The following is an 18,724-nucleotide window of genomic DNA, read 5'->3' as shown; positions in this document are numbered from 1 at the left end:
CGGCGAGCCCGCGTCTCCGCCCGCGGACACGATGCCGCGCGGGACGCCCCCCCGGAAGACCGTCTACCGCATCTCCGTGACCATGGTCAGGAAGGACCAGCTGGCCGCGCCGGGCCCCGGCGGCCCCGACCCGCGCCCCGCTCGGAGGCCCCGGCCCGCGCGCTCCCCGGACGCGCCCGGGAGGCTGGTGGAGGAGGCCGAGGAGGAGGCGGCGGCGGCGGCGGCGGCGGCGGGCGCTGAGGACCCCGAGGAACGCCGGCCGCGCGCCTGGGACTTCCGCACCTTCCGCACCCGCAGCACCGGGCAGCTGGAGCTCGGGCGGCTCCGGCCTTGCGCACGCGGCCCCGAGCCCGCGGACCTGGCCGGCAGCCCCCCGGCCGCGGAGGAGGGGCCCGGCTCGCCCGCGCCCGGCAGCCCCGACGTGGAGGGGGTCCGAGCCGCGCCCCTGCGGCGGAGCCTCAGCTTCAGGCACTGGAGCGGGCCCGAGGCGCCGCGGAGTCGGGCGCTGGGCCGCGGGAGGCGCCACAGCAGCTCCGGGAGCCTGGCTTGGGCGCCGGGCGGCGAGGCCGCGGCCGACCCCGGGGCCGCCCTGGAGCCCGCGGGGGCCCCCGCGCCGCCGGCCTCGGAGAAGCGCAACACCCTGGACGTGGGCGAGGTGCTCAGCAAGAACGACGCGCTCTCGGACCTGGAGCGCTGGGAGCGCAGCAAGAGCAAGAACCGCACGCTGGACAACAGCGACCTGCAGCGGCTGGAGCGCGCGCGGGCGGCGGCCGCGGGCCCTGGCGGCGCCTCGGAGCACCGGCTGCTGCGCTTCTTCAGCGGCATCTTCGCGCGCAGGGATGGCGGCGCGCCCGGCGGTCCCTCTCCCCGGAGCGGCGCCTCGCGGTCCCGCGGCTACTTCAGCCTGCGCCGGGCCCCAGCCGACGCGCACTCGTCCAGCGCCGAGAGCATCGACGGGTCCCCGCGCAGAGGTGGGCAGCGCGGCCGGGGAGGTGAGGGCAGCGGTGGGAACTGGCCTGGTTCCGCAGCGGCCTGCTCGGAGGACGCTGGGACTTGGGAGCGGCTAAGGGGGCCGCCGTCTCTGGCCGCCAGCCGGCGGGTGGCCACGCCGGGTGGGAGCTCGCGCGCTGCGGGGTTTTCCCCGGTAACGCTGCTGCGGTCGGGAAGATCTTGGCATCCCCTGCCTCGGGCCGTGTCTGGTGGTGCCTTTCAGGGTCTGTGTCGTCCTGGGGAGAGATCACCTCGCCAAGCGGTGTGTTGCTAGGGCAGGCGCTGGCACCGCCTTCTTTAAGCGGGGCCATGAGCTCCGTGGGCTCCCTGGCTGTGGTACCTGCGGGCTGCCTGGGACTTGGCCTGGAAGCCGCCGCATAGGTGGCGCGGCCCGGCCTCCGGCAGCCGCATTCCTCTTGGTTAATTTTTTCCTCCACCCTCAAGCCTAGTCTCCCTGTAGGCGCTACAGTCTGTGAGTGCGGGTGGTGTGGCCCCCACCGATTGGACGGCGCTCACCTATTGCGATACCGGTAAAGATCGTTCACCCCGGCGGTCAGGGATACAGGCCTCTCCCCACAGCCTCTGGTGTCTTAGCGGGAGAGCGAGTCTGGGACAGGATTCCGTTTGCTAGTAATGTATTCTATGCGGGTAGGATAATCACAGCCCGGCAGCCTGTTCTGAAATTTCAGTTCCCTTTCGCCTTAGGCCCTCCAACAGGGGCCTCGCAGGGAAGGTTTTGAAGGCAGATGTGACAATATTCTCTTGGAAAAATTAGGTAAGCTTGATAGCATTTGGGAGTCAGAATCGTCCAGAAGTCGCCACACACAGATCCCCTTCTCTCCACGTGCGGGGTCAATCACCCTGAAGGGAAGAGGCTGGGGGTGAGTGGAGGGGCTGGGTTGTTAACCCCCTGCTTATGTTGGGGGTAGAGGGGAGAGTTAAAGGTATGGTCCCCATGCATTTCGCCGCCGAGAAATCGGGTGTGCTGATCACCTCACCCTGCTGTTGGTGGAGATGAGGGTAGTTGAGACCCTGCGGTGTGCGCTTTTAATTTGAGGTTTTCAGCTGGTAACTCACCGCCCCTGGAGCGCGGAGTCCTCCCCGTCAGACCTCGTGAGGTACCTGGCTGCCCAGGGTCTGTCTCAAAACCACCAGCACAGAGAAATCACTGACCTCGCTGACGTATTTTGAAGGTAAACTGGAGATAAACCTCGTCAGGTTGTAATGTGCTTCTGATGATTCTCGGAACGTGTTAGAGAATATTTGAAATAAGCACTTGAGCCTGCAGTAGAGTTTAAGTCTGATTTTTTTTTTTTTTTTTTTTTTTTTAATAGGTGAGGCCGTAATACAAAGTCACTTGTTGCAGGCTTTCTCTAGTTGAACTTGCTGCCCGTACCTTGCGGCGGAACGGGCCTTGGGATATTGGAGAAGGGGCTGTGTTCGGCTCCAGCCATTACCCACCCCTCCCTGGATGCTCTTGAGATACTCAGAAATGATGGGCGTGATTTTGTTGAAGTCGGTTTGTGTAGAGTTGCTCCTGCCGTCGTCTGCGTTCCTTGGGTGGAAGTTCAAATCCACAGGACCGGGTTCTCCCTACGATAGCAGGCCTGCGTCTTTGCTCTGGGTTTGGCGAAAATAGTGATTAGCTGCCCGGGTTCCGGACAGGCACCCGTGGAGGGGAGGGAGGGAACACGCCTGCTTTAGAAAGAATGCGTTTCTTCGTGGTCCCTAGCGATACAAGTTAGAAGTATTGGGGTTTGGGTATTTGGGCGCCGGTCAGATGGATTGATAATAGATTTGAAAAGTAGAGGCGTAAGGCGTGTTGGAATTTTTCCCTCTAGGGCGGCGTAAGATTTTAATAGTAATAATTGGAGTAACACTCGCTCTGTTTGTTTCTCGTGGCCAACCCCTCTCGGTGGAATTGCTTTGGTCTGAGACATAACACTAGCTAGCATTGTGGGTTGAGTAGAAACACGGAATGTCTCTGAGCTGGGTTATGGCACACACAGTTTGAATTCCAGGGTCTCACTTTATTCTGAAGTTCTAGGTAATCACACAAAAAAAGGCCACGTCCCTCACCTGCCTTTGGCTAAAAGGCCTGAAGTGTCCCCATTCTTGGGGTTATTTATTGTAAAGTCAACGTCTGTCACAGGTTAAGATGCAGTCCCCACAGCTTGCAGGCCTTTTCATGTTATTACACTTTCCTACTTTTTGTAGATTTGCTTCCTCTGATACACAGTGTTCAGATTCAGGTGCTATTTAAGTGAAGCTCCGAATTCAAGGTAAAATACTTGTAAGGTAACGTTCAGACACAGCAGAACCCAGGCTCACTTTCCCCGTAAACGTCCATAGGGCAGAAGTCCACAAAGTACAAAGTCTTGCCTAAACCAGGTTTGGACAGGTAGGCTTACAAGACCTAGAGAATTTTGCTGCTAGGAAGGTGAGGTGCTGTGTGTTACAGAACGTAGCCAAGTCTGTGGTACTCCCATCTGGAATGAGAAATAGTTTTGCCATTGAGACTCCGCGAAACGTTGCAGCCCCTTTCCGATTTCAGCACTGCGGCTAAACCGTCGTGGAACCGAAATGCAGCATACAGAACGAACAGCGCCTCTAGCTTTCTTTAAGTCTTGGCCACACGGTATTACACTTTGAAGTTCTTGGGGTGGCCCGGTGAGTTGAGCTTCTGACTCTCGATCTCGGCTCAGGTCGTAATCTCACGGTTCGTGGGCCCCAACCCTGCGTCGGGCTTTGCGCTGACAGCACGGAGCCTGCTTGGGATTCTCTCTCTCCCCCTGCTCCCCCTCTCTCAAGATAAATAAATAAACATGAAAAAAATTCGAAGTTCTTTCAAGTCTAAGGGGAATTAGAGGACATTTGTCACCGGGGACAGGTTCTCCTTTTGTTGGACTCTTTTTCAGACCTTGTGAATTGGCCACGGGAAAACAACTTTAAGAGACAAAGTAACTGTTACATTAAATAGTTTAAGTGACTTCTTGGAATTACAAGCTTCATCTTAGACGAGGTACCTATATGCCAGCTGTAGGGAAGGAAGAGGGTTAATCTTATTTTAAAACACAAGTTCACACATCACGTGCATATGGTTTTTCTGTATGTTTTAAAAAATTTTTACATTAGAGAAAGAGCAGAGGAGAGGAGCAGAAAAGGGGAAGAGAGAGAGAGGGAGGGGGAGAGACAGATTCTTGAGCGGGCTCCCTGCTGAACGCAACCTGGTGTCATGACGTGAGCCGAAATCAAGAGTTGGACGCTCAACCTCCTGAGCCACCCAGGTGCCTCTCCCCTGTATTCTTCAGGCTTTAGGGCGAAAGGGTGGGAGCACCCACCTTTGTAGGGTGACTCTCTTGTACTTCTTAATCCCCGTCATGCTCACCTATTTAGGCTTTTCCTCTTCCTCGTTACACATCCGCCTCCCAGAGACCCCTGGCAGGCTTCTCTGTCAGGTTCATAATCATCCTAACCCTAGAACGTTTCAGAGGGGCTCTGTGTCAGATCAAGGGCAGTTTCCTATTACCTGATGCACATGTACCGGGGCAGAGTCTGTTGACACAAGTATAATGCAAAAAAAAGATCAAATAATAAATGATTAATTACCCTGCAGGGCGTCACCTCCCAGTGTGTGGTCTCTGCACCCCCTCCTGTTTGCCAGGGCGGCAGGTGTCTATAGGGTGTTCTGATGCTGTCCAGGAGGATTGATTACCACAATAAAGTGATTCATTGATAGCCCCGACCGAGGTTAGTTAGCTTTTTAAATTAGTAATTTGCAACTGATGTGACAGCACATTTTTATGAGTGGCTTCGTTCTTTAATTTCTGCTTCCCCTGATTTGTATCTTGCAGCTTGCACAGCTTGATGGACTGTCTTGTGGTTAAAAATAAATAAATAAATAAAATAAAAAAAAACTTGAAGCACACCACCTTCGTGGAGAAAGAGAGGAGGCAGCAATTAAGTGAAATAAAATTGCTGAAAACACTTGGTACCTCTTTATTTGTTAACTTGCTCTGTTATTGGGAAGGGCGTGCCTGGTTTTAAAGAAACAGCATAATTCAGTGTCTCATGCGAAGCATTTAAAACTAATTAGGTGCTCCGTATTTGGGAGATCGCATGCTTTTTATAAATGACTCTAGATAGTAATTTAGGAAAACCTTCGTTGTTTTTGTTGTGAGGTCGGATTGCTTTCCTGGAGAACAGAGCAGCCCCCGAAGGTCAGCCAGGGACGCCCTAAGCAGGCACCGGAGGCTCGGACTGTGTCTTGCGGCCTTGATTTTCTCCACGTGGAGCCCGTCTTATCGGCACAGTCACCTGTTGGCGCCGGCCGGGAAGATCGTGCCGGCAAAGGCACGTTCAGAAGTCCGCCTGCCAAGGACATCTTCCCGTGTCACGTCAGCCCATTGCAGCAGTCCGGCTGGTCATACAGTTCACAGACCGAGGACTCAGCTATGAGGCAGTGGTAGTGCTTAACCCTTTTGTTAGGTGCTTGTTTTCCTGTTGCATCAACAAATATTTGTTGCGTTTCCGTGGCATGTTCCGAGCGGGAGCAGGGGGCGAGAGCTCCTGTCTTCAGAGGCCCGACAGCCTGCTGGGCTGAGAGAGGTTCCTGTGAAGCTTCACGGGATACTTAGGGGAAGGCCCGACTGCATTTCTCTGCACCGCATTCCTCCGTTAGAGCACTACTAATCCCAGCGTATGATGATAACCTCGTCCGCATACCTGCCAATTCTGACCGTGAGCCCCTCCTGGGCAGGAAACGAAGCCTGTGTTCTTCCTGTCTGTACGGCAGAGTTAAGGGTACTGTGGTTCCACTTGGACTCTTACTAAGCGTTTGTGGCAGGAATTAATGAAAGGGCTGGCGGAAAGAAAAAAGGGAGCAAGGGTCCGTGAGCAAGAGAAGGAGTTAGTGGAGACCTCACCGAGGGGTAAAAGGATTTGGGTCTTGTCCGATCACTAGGAGTTGAACAACTGGAAACGAGGAGTTTCTCCGTCAGCAAGTTGGCTGGGATTTCTGGAGTTAACCTGTAAAAAAATCATTCCTCTTCGCCAACATCAGGCATAAAAGCGGATGTTATGGTTTCCACAGTGAGTTGTTTTGCTTTTTTAGCATAAGGTGTTTGTGTTTCATAGGAAATCTCTTTCAGGCTGTTTCTTTTTCTTTTTTCCTCTGCGATGATTTGGAACAATAGTTCATCAAACTGATGTCACAGTAGGGGCGCCTGGGTAGCTCAGTCGGTTGAGCGTCCAACTTCGGCCCAGGTCATGATCTCACGGTCTGTGGGTTTGAGCCCCACGTCGGGCTCTGTGCTGACGGCTCAGAGCCCGGAGCCTGCTTCAGATTGTGTGTCGCCCTCTCTCTCTGTTCCTCCCCTCGCTCACGCTCTGTCTCACTCTCAAAAATACAGATTAAAAAATTTAAAAAAAATGATGTCAAAGTGAGTAAGATAATGAAGGAAAGTAAAGCTTTTATTTATTAAGGACAGTGACAGATAAAGTGTGTACAGCTGCCGTTATATCCCCAGGTGGTGAACAGAACTGGTATTAAGGTCAGCAGATTAGCAAAAAAGAAGGGAGATTATTGTCTTTGCATCATTTTGAGAGAAGAACCATCTGCCCGCCATGGTTTCGCTCTAGGTTTTGTTCAGCCCAGATTAGAGTCTGCTGGGGTGTTGATGTTTACTTGTTTGTAGGCGACGGCCTTTACAATTCTGTTTCTTGTGATGTTTTTCAGTTGACAGAGACGTTCCCATTAGTTGTCTAGTCTCTCGTTAATTAAGAATTAATGTAGACACCTCTGTAATTCAGAATATGTTCACAGCCCACGTCTGGCTGGTTTTCTCATAATCTCTCATTATCTTCTTTTCTTCTACAGTCTCGTTATTTCTGTTTCCAGGGTTGGTTTTCAGTTCTAACATCACTCCTGGGCCTAAAGACTCAGAGCTTGGGGAGAGATCTGCTCTCCTGGGTTGGGAAGTGGACTTTCCTCCCTCATTCAGTGGGGGGGGGGGGGGGGGTGGCGCACACCAGCAGGAGGCTTGCGGAGGGCTCATTTGGCCTCTCTGTATCTAACAAATGCAGATAATCTTAAGAGGTGCATTTTCAGTTGGCAGGAGGGAGAGGAAAAACGAGGGTCACTTTCCTCCATGGTCCTCTGCTGGGGACCTTACCAAGGGCGGAATGTATCTCTGGTGCGATAGCAGGTCCAGGACTTGGCAGGAGGTAGCATGCCACTTGTGCTGGCGAGGACACGGGGCCGCCCCGCCCCCTTTGTTCAGGGGATTGTCTGTGGGTGCCAGTGGGACGCGAACTCATTCGAGTGGATATCAGAGGGAGTCTTGTGTTCCCCCGTGCCTGTCATCGCACGGGCTGCTTTCGCTGGTCCTGCGGACGGACCCTTGAGAGCGGAGGCCGTGAACAATGCCTCTGGCCTTTCTGGTGCAGCCCCTGCCCTCTCCAGTTCTTAGCCCAGGTCAGGGTCCCGCCGACGGCCACTTCTTCCGTTGATGGGGATGGGGAGCCGGGGCCGTTTATCCGCTTTGTGCTTTTCTGTTCACGTAGCAAGGGCTTTAGAACAACCAGATACCGGGTGGTCTGTGAAGTGCGGGAAACAGGATCCTGACTTAGGGATGCACACCTTTGATTGCTTTCCTGCAACTTACATCCTGTGACCTTAGCACCGGGCAGGTGTGGGAGACCTGAGCAGGGCTGGTTCTGTCTCCTTTGGTGCCACACAGGTAGCTCATCGATAGCTCCCAGATACTTAGAGCCCTTCCTCCTCCGCCTCCTCCTTTAAAAAAACAAAACAAACAAAACTTTTTTTTAATGTTTGTTTACTTTTGCGAGAGAGAGAGAGAGAGAGAGAGAGAGAGAGTGAGTGTGTGTGAGTGAGCATGAGCAGGGGAGGGGCAGAGAGGGAGAGAGACACACACACAATCCGAAGCAGGCTGCAGGCTCTGAGCTGTCAGCACAGAGCCCGACGCAGGGCTCGAACCCATGAACCGTGAGATCATGACCTGAGCCGAAACCATGAGTCGGACTCTCAACCGACTGAGCCACCCAGGTTCCCCTGGAGCTTATTCTTCTGATTAGTTTCATTCTCAAACTGGAATCCCAGCCTTCTGAGAGTCTGATATCTCTTGCATTCAAGAGTAGGTGCCTAATCCGCTTTCCTGATCTGGTTCATGGAAGATTCTGGGAGCCAAGTACATTGGAGACACTGGAGATTTTTACTTTGAAAGAGACGCCCGGGAGTGTGGAGACTTGTCTCCCGGTATTTGAGAAGTGGACGTAAGAGGGACCCAGTGGAAAAGGATCCTGCCTCACAACGAGGCAGTCTCTTGTCACAAGCCCTCACGGTTTGGAAGAGGCCGCCTTCCGGTGTGCAGAGTTTGCCGTCTCTGGAGGCTTCCACGCCTGGGCCAGTCAGGGAAGGTTGGAAGGGGTGCTGTGTTCGTTGTCTGGGGGTTTGCAGTTGCTCTTGAGGAGCTCATCCCAGTTTTCAGGTCAAGAGCCCCTTCAGGATCGAGGATTTTGATGGTTTTGTACCTGCTGTTCTCCTAGGAAGTGGCTTTCTCCCAAACTTAAAGGGAGGTTTGTCGGTAATTTCTTGATCTTCTTCCCTGCCCCTGCCTGGCTCCCCCTGTGGCTCCCGCTTTGTTCTGCTGGCTAATCTGCCTGCCAGTCAGAAATTGCCTGCCCCCGACTCCACTGTCTCCCCAGCAGCTCCCCGCCCTCACCCCGCCCCCCCTCGGCCCCAGCTAACTCTTCCTGGGCTCCTGTTCGGCCATGGATCCCCTGGAGGTACGGACACCGTTAGTCCCTTGGGCCCCAGGGTGCCGGGGGACGTCTGAGCGTGACATTGTGGCTTTTTCCTTCTTGCTCGCTTTCCTGGGTGCCTTCGCTGGTACGTGGGGGATGCCACGATGGTGGCGGGAAGAAGTGTCCCGTGCATCCTGGGAGATGGGAAGTTGCCACGTGGAGGAAGCAGGCGCGGGTGGGGGTGGGTTTAGTCTCGGCTACAGCTCTTCGGCTGGCAGATGCTCAGACGGGTCCTGCACCCAACTGCCCTGCGCCCCATCTGCCTCATCCATTTAAGTAAGGGGTTCACCCCGCACCTGGCTGGCGCTCCGGACGACCGGGAGTGAATGGGAGAGCAGGCGCTAACCACGTGGTTCAACGGCATCGTCTTTGATTTACAGGGGGTGCCTCTGTGAAGTTTGCAGGAGACTCCGAGGCGGAAAATCCCAAACGCGTGGCTGTGCTCGGATTTGTACGTGCCGCGGAGAAGGCTGATGGCCTTCCTCAGGCTACGGCAAGGATACACTGACCCCGGGTTTTGTTTCTAGTCTGTCACCCTGTGTTTTCCCACGAGGCTCAGTGTAACTGCAGCTTTTTAAATTATTGGCCATCGTACCTGAAAATTATCAGGCGGGAGAAGACAGTCATCTCTCTTCTTTGGCTTAACCGTCCCCCCTCTTTCTTCATTCACGTCACTAGAAGATTATTGCTTTGCAGCACATGGGTTCGTGTCATCCCCGACCCAGGCCGAGGGCGCGTGCATCTCGGAAAGCTGGTTTCTCGCAGCGCCTTTCCCGCGGCGCTCTCGCTTGCTCCCGGAGGGCCGGTGGCCAGACTGCGCTGCCCGGCGGACAGAGGACCCCGCCTCCTACCTGAAGGAAGACGCCCCTTTCCGTGGCAGCGAGTGGTGACGGATCGTCCTCTTGCCACTGACGTGCAACCTTCAACGTGATAAGCGCTGGTATTTACCCAGTGTGTTCGGCGGAGGATTTGGTGACGTGTCGTTGGGAGCGCCCCGCGTCCTCTCGAAATCCTTCGGTTCGCCAACGTAATGGCACAGGGATGGTGTCACCGGACGTGTGTTGCTCTGGGGCCGACGTTCCCACTCTTCACAAGGAGATTCTCCTGGGCTCAGCCACGGGGTGCGGGGCCGGTAAACCCGTTGTAATTGGAAGCATCCTAAGTGGAAAACGCACGTGAGACGCTGCACTGAACTGGGCACCCTAGCTGGGCCCGGCCCACCTGAAGTGAGCCCAGAACGCTCCCGTCAGCCTGCAGTCGGGCAGAGTCGTCTGACCCAAAGCCTGTTTCGTGGTAGAGTGCTCGTGCTCGTGCTCGTGCTTGTAACGTGTTGAATACCGTACCGGGAGTGACAGAACGTCCGTGTGGACGCAGAGCGGTGGGCCGCGTATTGGTTGCTGACCCCGGTGGTCGCTGGGTGACGGGGGGCCGCTGCCGGCCCACATCTCGAGGGCGGCTTGGACCGCACGTCGTTTCTGCCGAACGCCATTTTCTGGCCCTCCGTGGGCCGGAAAGCGGGGGACCCGGGTGGCCTCCCCAAGTCCCCAGTCAGGCACTGCGGGCGGAAGTCTGGCCTCCCCTAGGCCTTGTCTCCGTGTGGCAGCAGGTGACATGCCTCGTGACTGGTCCTGGCGTGTGCCCTGTGCCTTCTCGTGGCGCCCAGGCTTCACCGGGTCGGCATGCTTGTTCTGCCAGTTCTCACGCCTTCGGGTCTCGTGGGAAGAGTGGCCGCGGGCCCCAGAGGCTCTGCTCCATCGCTTGTGTGGTCCCTGCAGGTGCACTGCTCGTCCGAACGCCGGGCTGTCTTAGGGCCATGGCGCCGGGTCAGGTGGCCAGCGCCCATGGCTGTAGTTGAAGACTCGGTGGCCACAGGCTTCTCTCTTCCTCCTTTCCCCCGGTCTGTCTGCTGCCTCTCGAGAGCTTCTACTCCTCTCGCGCTCCCCACGGCCCTTCCCCGGGTCTCCCCGCGGGTGGAGTGAGCCCTGGGACAGGGGGCTTTTGAATCCAGCACTCCGGTCCTGAGCCCCACTCCGCTGGAGTTAACTGCCCTGCCCGCTCCCTTCCCCCGAGACAGACACACGGACCCTTGGGAAGGCGTTTGTCTCTTCCCAGACCTGTTCACGTTTGAAGACTTCGCCTACCCTGTGCTGGAGCTAAGATCTGAAGTTTCTGCCCCAAGAGCGAAAGTCAAATGCAGTAGAACCTAACAGGCTAACGCGGTTGCCGTGAATTTGTGTCTGCCACCTGCCTGGACCGGCGCCCACGGGCCGGCGTGCCTGTGGCACCGTCGGGTTATTGGCTTGTGACAGTAGAGAGAGTCCCAGGTGCAGAAGGTCCTGTGGGTCTCCCATTCTCGGCGCACGTAGAGGGGCGGTGGGACCTCCAGAGGGTCGGACCTGGTTTGCGTGTGTTGCCCTGTGGTGATGCTCTGCTGTGTTTCGTTCGCTTGTTCCCACAGAGGAGGAGTGATAAATGTGCCGTGACATCCTTTCAGGCTGGTCCTAGAGTCCAAGCGGCTCCCCGGCTGAGGAGGGCTTCTAGAGCCGGATGTCTGTCCTTGCCATTTTCCAGAATGAGTGTCTTTGAGCAGACTATTTACTCTCTCTGTGCCTCAGTTTCCTCATTTGGAAAATGAGTATTGATAATGACACTTGCCCTCCTGGGCTAGTAGTAGGGGGATCAAGGATATGTGTGGGTGTGTGACTTAGGGCACTGCGGGGTGTACGTGTTTTGTCCCCATTATCTGCTCTGGCCCCCTCAGTGGTGACCCCCCCCCCCCCATCCGCCTCCAACAACAGGGAACATTCTGGAAGGAACTGCTGCCACCCTGGCCAGCTTGGAAAGTGAGGTTCTGCATGTGTGAGCTCTTCTATCCATGAAAAATAAAAAATAATTTCTTCCCCTTGAGATGGAATGGGTAAAAATAATCCTGTGGTGCCTGGGAGGCTCAGTCGGTTAAGCCTCTGACTTCAGCTCAGGTCATGATCTCACAGGTCATGAGTTTGAGCCCCACATCAGGCTCTCTGCTGTCAGCACAGAGCCCGCTTCAGATTCTCTGCCTCCCTCTCTCTGCCTCCTCCCCACTTGTGCTCTCTCTCTCAAGAATAAACAAACATTAAAAAACAAAAAAATCCCTCAGAAGTAACAGTCAAATCCATTGACTTTTGTATTTTTAAATGTACTTGTCTTTATTTTTATATGTATTTAAAATTTTATTACAACTTACTGTTTTATATAATATTTATGTTATATAAATACAAAAACTTCTATGTTATAAAGTAATTTAGTTTAATTGAAATCAGTAACTTTTAAATTTTATGACTACCTTAATAGGCAAAGTAGCCCTGAACTGAAAAGTTAACACCAGGGTCTCGAGGCCACTGTGCTGTCCCTTTGGGAAGAACACTTAAATGTTTACGGTGCTTGTTGGGGCATCTGGGTGGCTCAGTCGGTTGAGCATCCGACTTCCACTCAGGTCATGATCTCTCAGTCCTTGGGTTCAAGCCCCACGTCAGGCTCTGTGCTGACAGCTCAGAGCCTGGAGCCTGCTTCAGACTCTGTGAGTCTCCCTCTCTCTCTGCCCCTCCCCTGCTCACTCTCTCTCTCTCAAAAATAAGTAAACATTAAAAAAATAAGAAAAAATATTTACAATATTCGCAGGCAGTTTGGATACAACCACTTTCAAATTCTTGTTCCCAGGAAGGCATTTTGAATAACCGTGTTCCTGATTCCCGCCTCGGCCCAGATCCTGAGGACTCCCCAAGGCTTTGTTACTTACGTGTTCCTTCACCTGACATTCCGTTGATGTGCAGGGTGAAGGTCAGGTGGGTGCAGCTGACAGCATCCCTTGGCCTCTGTGTCCGGAGACATGATTCTCAACAGAAGAGTCTAGGGGTTTGCCCTCAAACAAATCCACATTCCCGAGGCAGTTAATTTTCCACGCTGCAGGAGATTTTTGTGGCAATTCCCTAAAGTCTTGAGGTAGATATTGATCCCTCGACGGGAGGTTAAATTGTCAGGTTCCTTCGGGCCACGGTTTGGGTTCAGCATTCCTGGGTGGGACCCGCCCACCTGAACCTTTTATTCTCCAGAATTCCATCCCTGTGTCGGCCTTTGAAACCCCACCCTCGTTTGTAGGACACACGCCTTTGCGGGGACAGCGAGGTTTGTGTAGAGAATGCCACGCAAATCCCAGAAAGGTCGTTCGCCCTCGACGCCAAAGCTCTGCAGACGGTTGAGGTGCCCACGTTGTGGTTCCCGCTTCCGTGTGCCTGTGGGGTCCCGTGTGTGTTTTTGTGAAGAACGGTCCTGTCCCGGGAGTCGGCGAGGGTCTCGTCCGCTCAGATGCCTTTCAGGCTGCCAGCCCCTCTGTTTCAGACACACTTCTGGAACCGTCTGCCTCCCCCAGGTCTTCAGTGTGCCCAGCCCGCCAGGCCGCTTTCAGGAACATCTCGTCCCACCTCGTCACTCCCCAGGCTTGCTGTGAGCGTTTCCCGAGTCGGGTGGGGGTAGCCGTGGGGACTGGAATTTCCCCCTTCTGTTGAAGTTTCTGTTGTGACCGTGCCTGGGCCAGCTGGTGCCCACACGGCCGGCACAGGGAGTTGCCACTGAAAGGAAAACTGTCCTCTGTTTCAGTGGACGCGGCCCTCCAGGGTGCCCGGCGGGAAGTCACCGTGTGTGGAGGTGCAGGGAATGACCTTTGGGTTGTTCAGGGGACGGCTCGGGAGCAGAGCCTGTGGGCCACAGGGCCAGGCGTGGGCCCCGTGCTCCGCCCTGCAGTATGGTCCTCCTGCCACCAAGCTGCCACTTGAAGAACAGATCTGGTTGCTGTTTTTAGACTGTTTTTGCTGCTCTGTGTCGTTAAAACAACGACAGCACAGTGGTGGCGGCGACCCCCTCTGAGTGTGTGCGGGCTGGGCGCGAGTCCTTGATTCCAGCGACAACCTCGCGAAGTGAATTATTATCCCATAGGTCAGTAGGGTTAGCGGGTCATCTGTGGAGAGATGCACGGGTAAACCCAAGGCCCCGGGCACTGGGGCTGGAGTGACACGTGGGAAGGGTGAGCGGCTGCATCCCTCCTGCCCCGTCGGATGGCCCCACGTGAACTTGCTGCCCTTCTTAGGCTCTCCGGATCTCTGATGCAGAATTGGCGCCTTTCGAAGGAATTAAGCAAAAATGGACTACTGGGACCTCATGAAGATAAAAAGCTTCCGCACTGCAAAGGAAACAGTCAACAAAACTACAAGGCGACCGACGGAATAGGAAAAGACATTTGTAAATGACCAATCGGATAAAGGGCTAGTATCCAGTATCTATAAAGAACTCACCAAACTCCACACCCAAAAAAACAAATAATCCAGTGAAGAAATGCGCAGAAGACGAGAATAGACACTTCTCCAAAGAGGACGTCCAGATGGCCGACAGACACATGAAAAGATGCTCAACATCGCTCATCATGAGGGAAACACAAATCAAAGCCACACTGAAATACCACCTCACACCAGTCAGAGTGGCTAAAATTAACAACTCAGGAAACAACAGACGCTGGCGAGGATGTGGAGAGACGGAAACCCTCTTGCACTGTTGGTGGGAATGCAAACTGGCGCAGCCGCTCTGGAAAACAGTGTGGAGGTTCCTGAGAAAATTAAAAATAGACCTACCCTATGACCCAGCAATAGCACTGCTGGGAATTTCCCCAAGGGATACAGGAGTGCTGATGCAGAGGGGCACTTGTACCCCAGTGTTTATAGCAGCACTCTCAACAACAGCCAAATTGTGGAAAGAGCCTAAATGTCCACCAACTGACGAATGGATAAAGAAGATGTGGTTTATCTATGCAGTGGAATACTACTTGGCAGTGAGAAAGAATGAAATCATGCCATTTGCAGCAACGCGGATGGAACTGGAAGGTGTTATGCTGAGTGAAATAAGTCAGGCAGAGAAAGACAGATACTGTCCGTTTTCACTCATGTGGATCTTGAGAAACTTAACAGAAGACGATGGGGGAGGGGGAGGGGGAAAACAGTTACAAACAGAGAGGGAGGGAGGCAAACCACAAGAGACTCTTAAATGCAGAGAACAAACTGAGGGTGGATGGCGGGTGGGGGAGAGGGAAAAACAGGTGACGGGCATCGAGGAGGGCACCTGCTGGGATGAGCACTGGGTGTGTTCTGGAAGCCAATCTGACAAATTATATTAAAAAGAGGAAGAATTGGTGCCTTTGTTAATGTGCAGAAATGAGCAGACCGCAGGATGTCTCCATGTAGCCCCAGAACCTAACATTTTTGGACTTCAGAAAGGGAGTCTCGTGCAAGAGAATGGGGGAGTGTTCGCGAGCCACGGGGAGCTTACAGCGTGGTGCTGGTGGTCTTGTCCTGTGCAGGTTCGGAAGGTCTCAGGTCTGTTTCTTCCCTGCCCCCTCCCCTGCCCGCACTGATTCCGTTTCAGGCAAATATTTTCTTTTTTTTTTCTTTCTAATTTTTTTTTTTAATGCTGCTTTATTTTGGAGAGACTGAGCGTGTGTGGGGGAAGGGCAGAGAGACAGGGAGACACAGAACCCGAAGCAGGCTCCAGGCTCCGAGCTGCCAGCACAGGGGCCGACGCGGGCTCGAACTCACCAGCCGCGAGATCATGACCTGAGACGAAGTCAGACGCTCAACCGACTGAGCCCCCCAGGCGCCCCGTCAGACAAATATTTTTCTGATGGGCCTCATACTCTCATACTGGCAGGCTGCAACAGGGGTCTTCCCCATCCCGCCTCCAGCATCTCAGACCCAGTAAGAGATTGGTAACATTTCCACTGCTTTTCAGAGCAGTCCTGGAACTCCTAAAGGGTGTTGGTAGAATCTTCTGCAGGCCTGTGGGCACCTGTGGAGACTTGGCTGGCAGGGCTGGGGCTGCTGTCTGAGCACTTGGGCAGTGAGCTCGAGTTTTATCCTCCCTGCCTGGGAGGCTTTAAAGAGCCTAGGCGTCAGGCTGGATACTTTGTTTTCCGGACTGTCTGGGGGCACTTAAGGACATTGAGTGGTATTTACAATGTTTTGGTTAAGAAAAATCTTTTTAAATGCTTGTTTATTTCTTTGGAGAGAGAGAGAGGCACAAAGAGAGACAGAGAGAATCCCAAGTAGGCTCTGTGCTGTGAGCACAGAGCCTGATGCGGGACTCGGTCTAACGATCTGCAAGATCACGACCTGAGCTGAAACCAAGAGTAGGATGCTTAAGCGACTGAGCCACCCAGGCGCCCCTGCCCCCTGGTTGTTACAAGTTTTTGTTGAGGCGTGGTTGACACACAGTGTCGTATTATTTGCAGGTGTACCGCACGGTGATTGGACAAGTCTATACATTACTCAGGCACTCGGCACGATGCTCCCGGGGAGTGGTTACCGTAGTTACCGTGTCACCATACAACGTCATTACCGTGTGACCGACCACTCCCGGTCCTGTGCTTTTCATCCCTGCGCCTTACTTATTTTATGACGGGAAACTTGTACCTCTTAACCCCCTTCGCGTATTTCGTCCATCCGCTAGCTCCCCACCTCTGGCAATCACCAGTTTTCTGTTTTCGTGAGTCTGTTTTTGTTTTTTAGATTCCACACGTAAGTGAAATGCAGCCTATGTGTTTCTCAGACTTATTTAAACATAGTACCTTCTAGGTCCATCCATATTGTGGCAAATGGCAATATCTCATTTTTTTTTTTAACGGTCGACTAATATTCCGTTGTGTTTACGTGTGCGTCTTTATCCATTCACCTATCTGTGGATTCAGGCCACATCCATATCTTGGCTGTTGTAGATAATGCTGCAGTAAACATAGGGGTGCGTGTATCTTTTTGAATTCGTGTTTTCGTTTTCTTTGGGGAAATTCCCAGCAGTGGGATTACTGGATTATGTGATAGGTCTATTTTTAATTTTTTTCCTCTTTTTAAGAGAGAACACAAGTGGGGAGAGCGGGACAAAGGGAGAGAGAGAGAGAGAAAGACTGTCAAGCAGGCCCCGTGCTCAGGGTGGAGTCTGATGTGGGGCTTGATCCCACAACCCTGGGATCATGATCTGAGCTGAAATCAAGAGTCGGACGCTCACCTGACAGAGCCACCCAGGCGCCCCTATTTCTAATCTTTTTTAGAACCTCCGTATCGTTTCCACGGTGACTGCACCAGTTTACATTTCCACCGTCAGCGCATAAAGATTGCTTCTTCTCCGCATCCTTGCCAACACTTGTTGTTTCTTGTGTTTGTGATTTTCGCCTTTCTGACAGGCGTGAGGTGGGATCACATTGTGGTTTTGGTTTGCATTTCCCTGATGATGAGCGACACCGAGCATCTTTTCACGTGCCTGTTGGCCATCTGGATGTCTTCGTTGGAGAAATGTTTATTCAGGTCCTCTGCTCATTTTTAATCAGATTATTTCTTTTTCTGGTGTTAAATTGTATTAAGTTCTTCCTATGTTCTGGATACTAACCCATTATCAGATATGTTGTTTGCAAATGCCTTCTCCCATTCAGTACGTTGCCTTTTTATTTTGCCGATGGTTTCCTTCACTGTGCAAAAAAAAAATTTTATATTGGTATAGTCACAGTTATTTATTTTGGCTTATGTTTCTCTTTCCTCAGGAGAGCTGTCCATAAATACCTTGCTAAGGTCGATGACCAAGGGATTACTGCCCGTGTTTTCTTTTAGGATTCTTCGGCTTCGGGTCTCCCATTAAGGTCTTACATCCATTTTGAGTTTATTTTTGTGTGTGGTACCAAAAAGTAGTCTGGCTTCATTCTTTTGCACGTAGCTGTCCAGATTTCCCAGCACCATTTACTGAAGACTGTCTTTTCCCCGTTGGATATTCCTGTCTTGTGTGTCGTAGGTTAATTCCCTGTACAGACGTGGGTTTATTTCTCTGCTCTCTCTTCTGTTCCCCTGACAAGTGTGTCTGCTTCCATCCTGTTTTGATTACTGCAGCTTTGTAGTGTATCTTGAACTTGAGGATTGGGATACTTTCAGCTCTGTTCTTCTTTCTGAAGATTGCTTTGGCCATTTGGCTTTTTTGTTGTGGTTCCATATAAGTTTTAGGGCTGTTCTCTTTCTGTGGAAAATACTGTTGGTGACAGCTCAGAGCCTGGAGCCCGCTTCCGATTCTGTGTCTCCCTCTCTCTCTGACCCTCCCCTGTTCATGCTCTGTCTCTCTCTGTCTCAATAAATAAACATTAAAAAAAAGAAAAATGCTGTTGGTATTTTGATAGGACGGCATTAAGTCTGTAGCTTGCTGTGGTCGCGTGGACATTTTAACACTGTTGATTCTTCCAGTCCGTGAGCATGGAATGTCTTTGCATTTATTTGTTTGGTTTCTTTCATCAGCGTCTTACCGATTTCATCTCCCTGGTAATAAGTTTGTTTCAGGTGTTTTGTTTGGTGTACTGTGTTTTCTCAAGTGCTTCTTTCTGCCGGTTTTCCTCGGACCACGTTGCTGTGATGTGACATCCAAGGACCTAATGCTTGGCAGGTGCTCGATGAGTCCGATGCGATTGTAAATGCGTGGGTGACCAGCAGCCCCTCGGTCCTCACTGGCTTTCAGGCTGTACTGACACGTGGCCCTTCTCCTCGTCCCCGATGGTCCCAAAGGCTTCTCTTATCTCGTCCTTGGGTGAGGAGGCGTCTTGCTGCCTGACCCACACCTGCGGCCGATGCTGTGTCGTAGCACTCGGAGGACTTCGGGACACGTTTCTAAAAGACGGCCTGGGAAGTTAGAGCCAGGAGGGACCTTGACTCCCCACCTCCCAGCCTTGACCCCTCCCCTTTTGAAGGTAAAAGCAGCACCTGGTAGAGGTGGGCTCCTGAGGCTGCCGGCAGGTGCAGGCGGCCCGCCCTACACCCCTTACCTCCCTCCCTCACCTCCCTCCCTCACCTCCCTCCCTCACCTCCCT

General features: G+C 53.2%; 1 protein-coding gene across 6 annotated transcripts in view; it reads left to right on the top strand.

Moving 5' to 3' along the window:
* AGAP1 (ArfGAP with GTPase domain, ankyrin repeat and PH domain 1) overlaps positions 1 to 18,724 on the top strand; it is a 552,490-nt gene that overhangs the window by 154,077 nt on the left and 379,689 nt on the right. For 4 of the 6 annotated variants that reach the window (XM_049614622.1, XM_049614621.1, XM_049614620.1 and 1 more), the window contains exon 1: positions 7 to 971. The exons of the other annotated variants lie outside the window; for them this stretch is intronic. In XM_049614622.1, the coding sequence (XP_049470579.1) occupies positions 32 to 971 (940 nt within the window). In that variant the 5' untranslated portion in view covers positions 7 to 31. Of the gene's footprint in view, positions 1 to 6; positions 972 to 18,724 lie in introns of those variants that run through there. 6 annotated transcript variants of the gene reach the window in all.

This window comes from Panthera uncia, assembly GCF_023721935.1.
Source record: "Panthera uncia isolate 11264 chromosome C1 unlocalized genomic scaffold, Puncia_PCG_1.0 HiC_scaffold_3, whole genome shotgun sequence".
NCBI lineage: Eukaryota > Metazoa > Chordata > Mammalia > Carnivora > Felidae > Panthera > Panthera uncia.
Note: the sequence above shows the minus strand (reverse complement) of the source record. Positions and strands in the feature narration are given on the sequence as shown.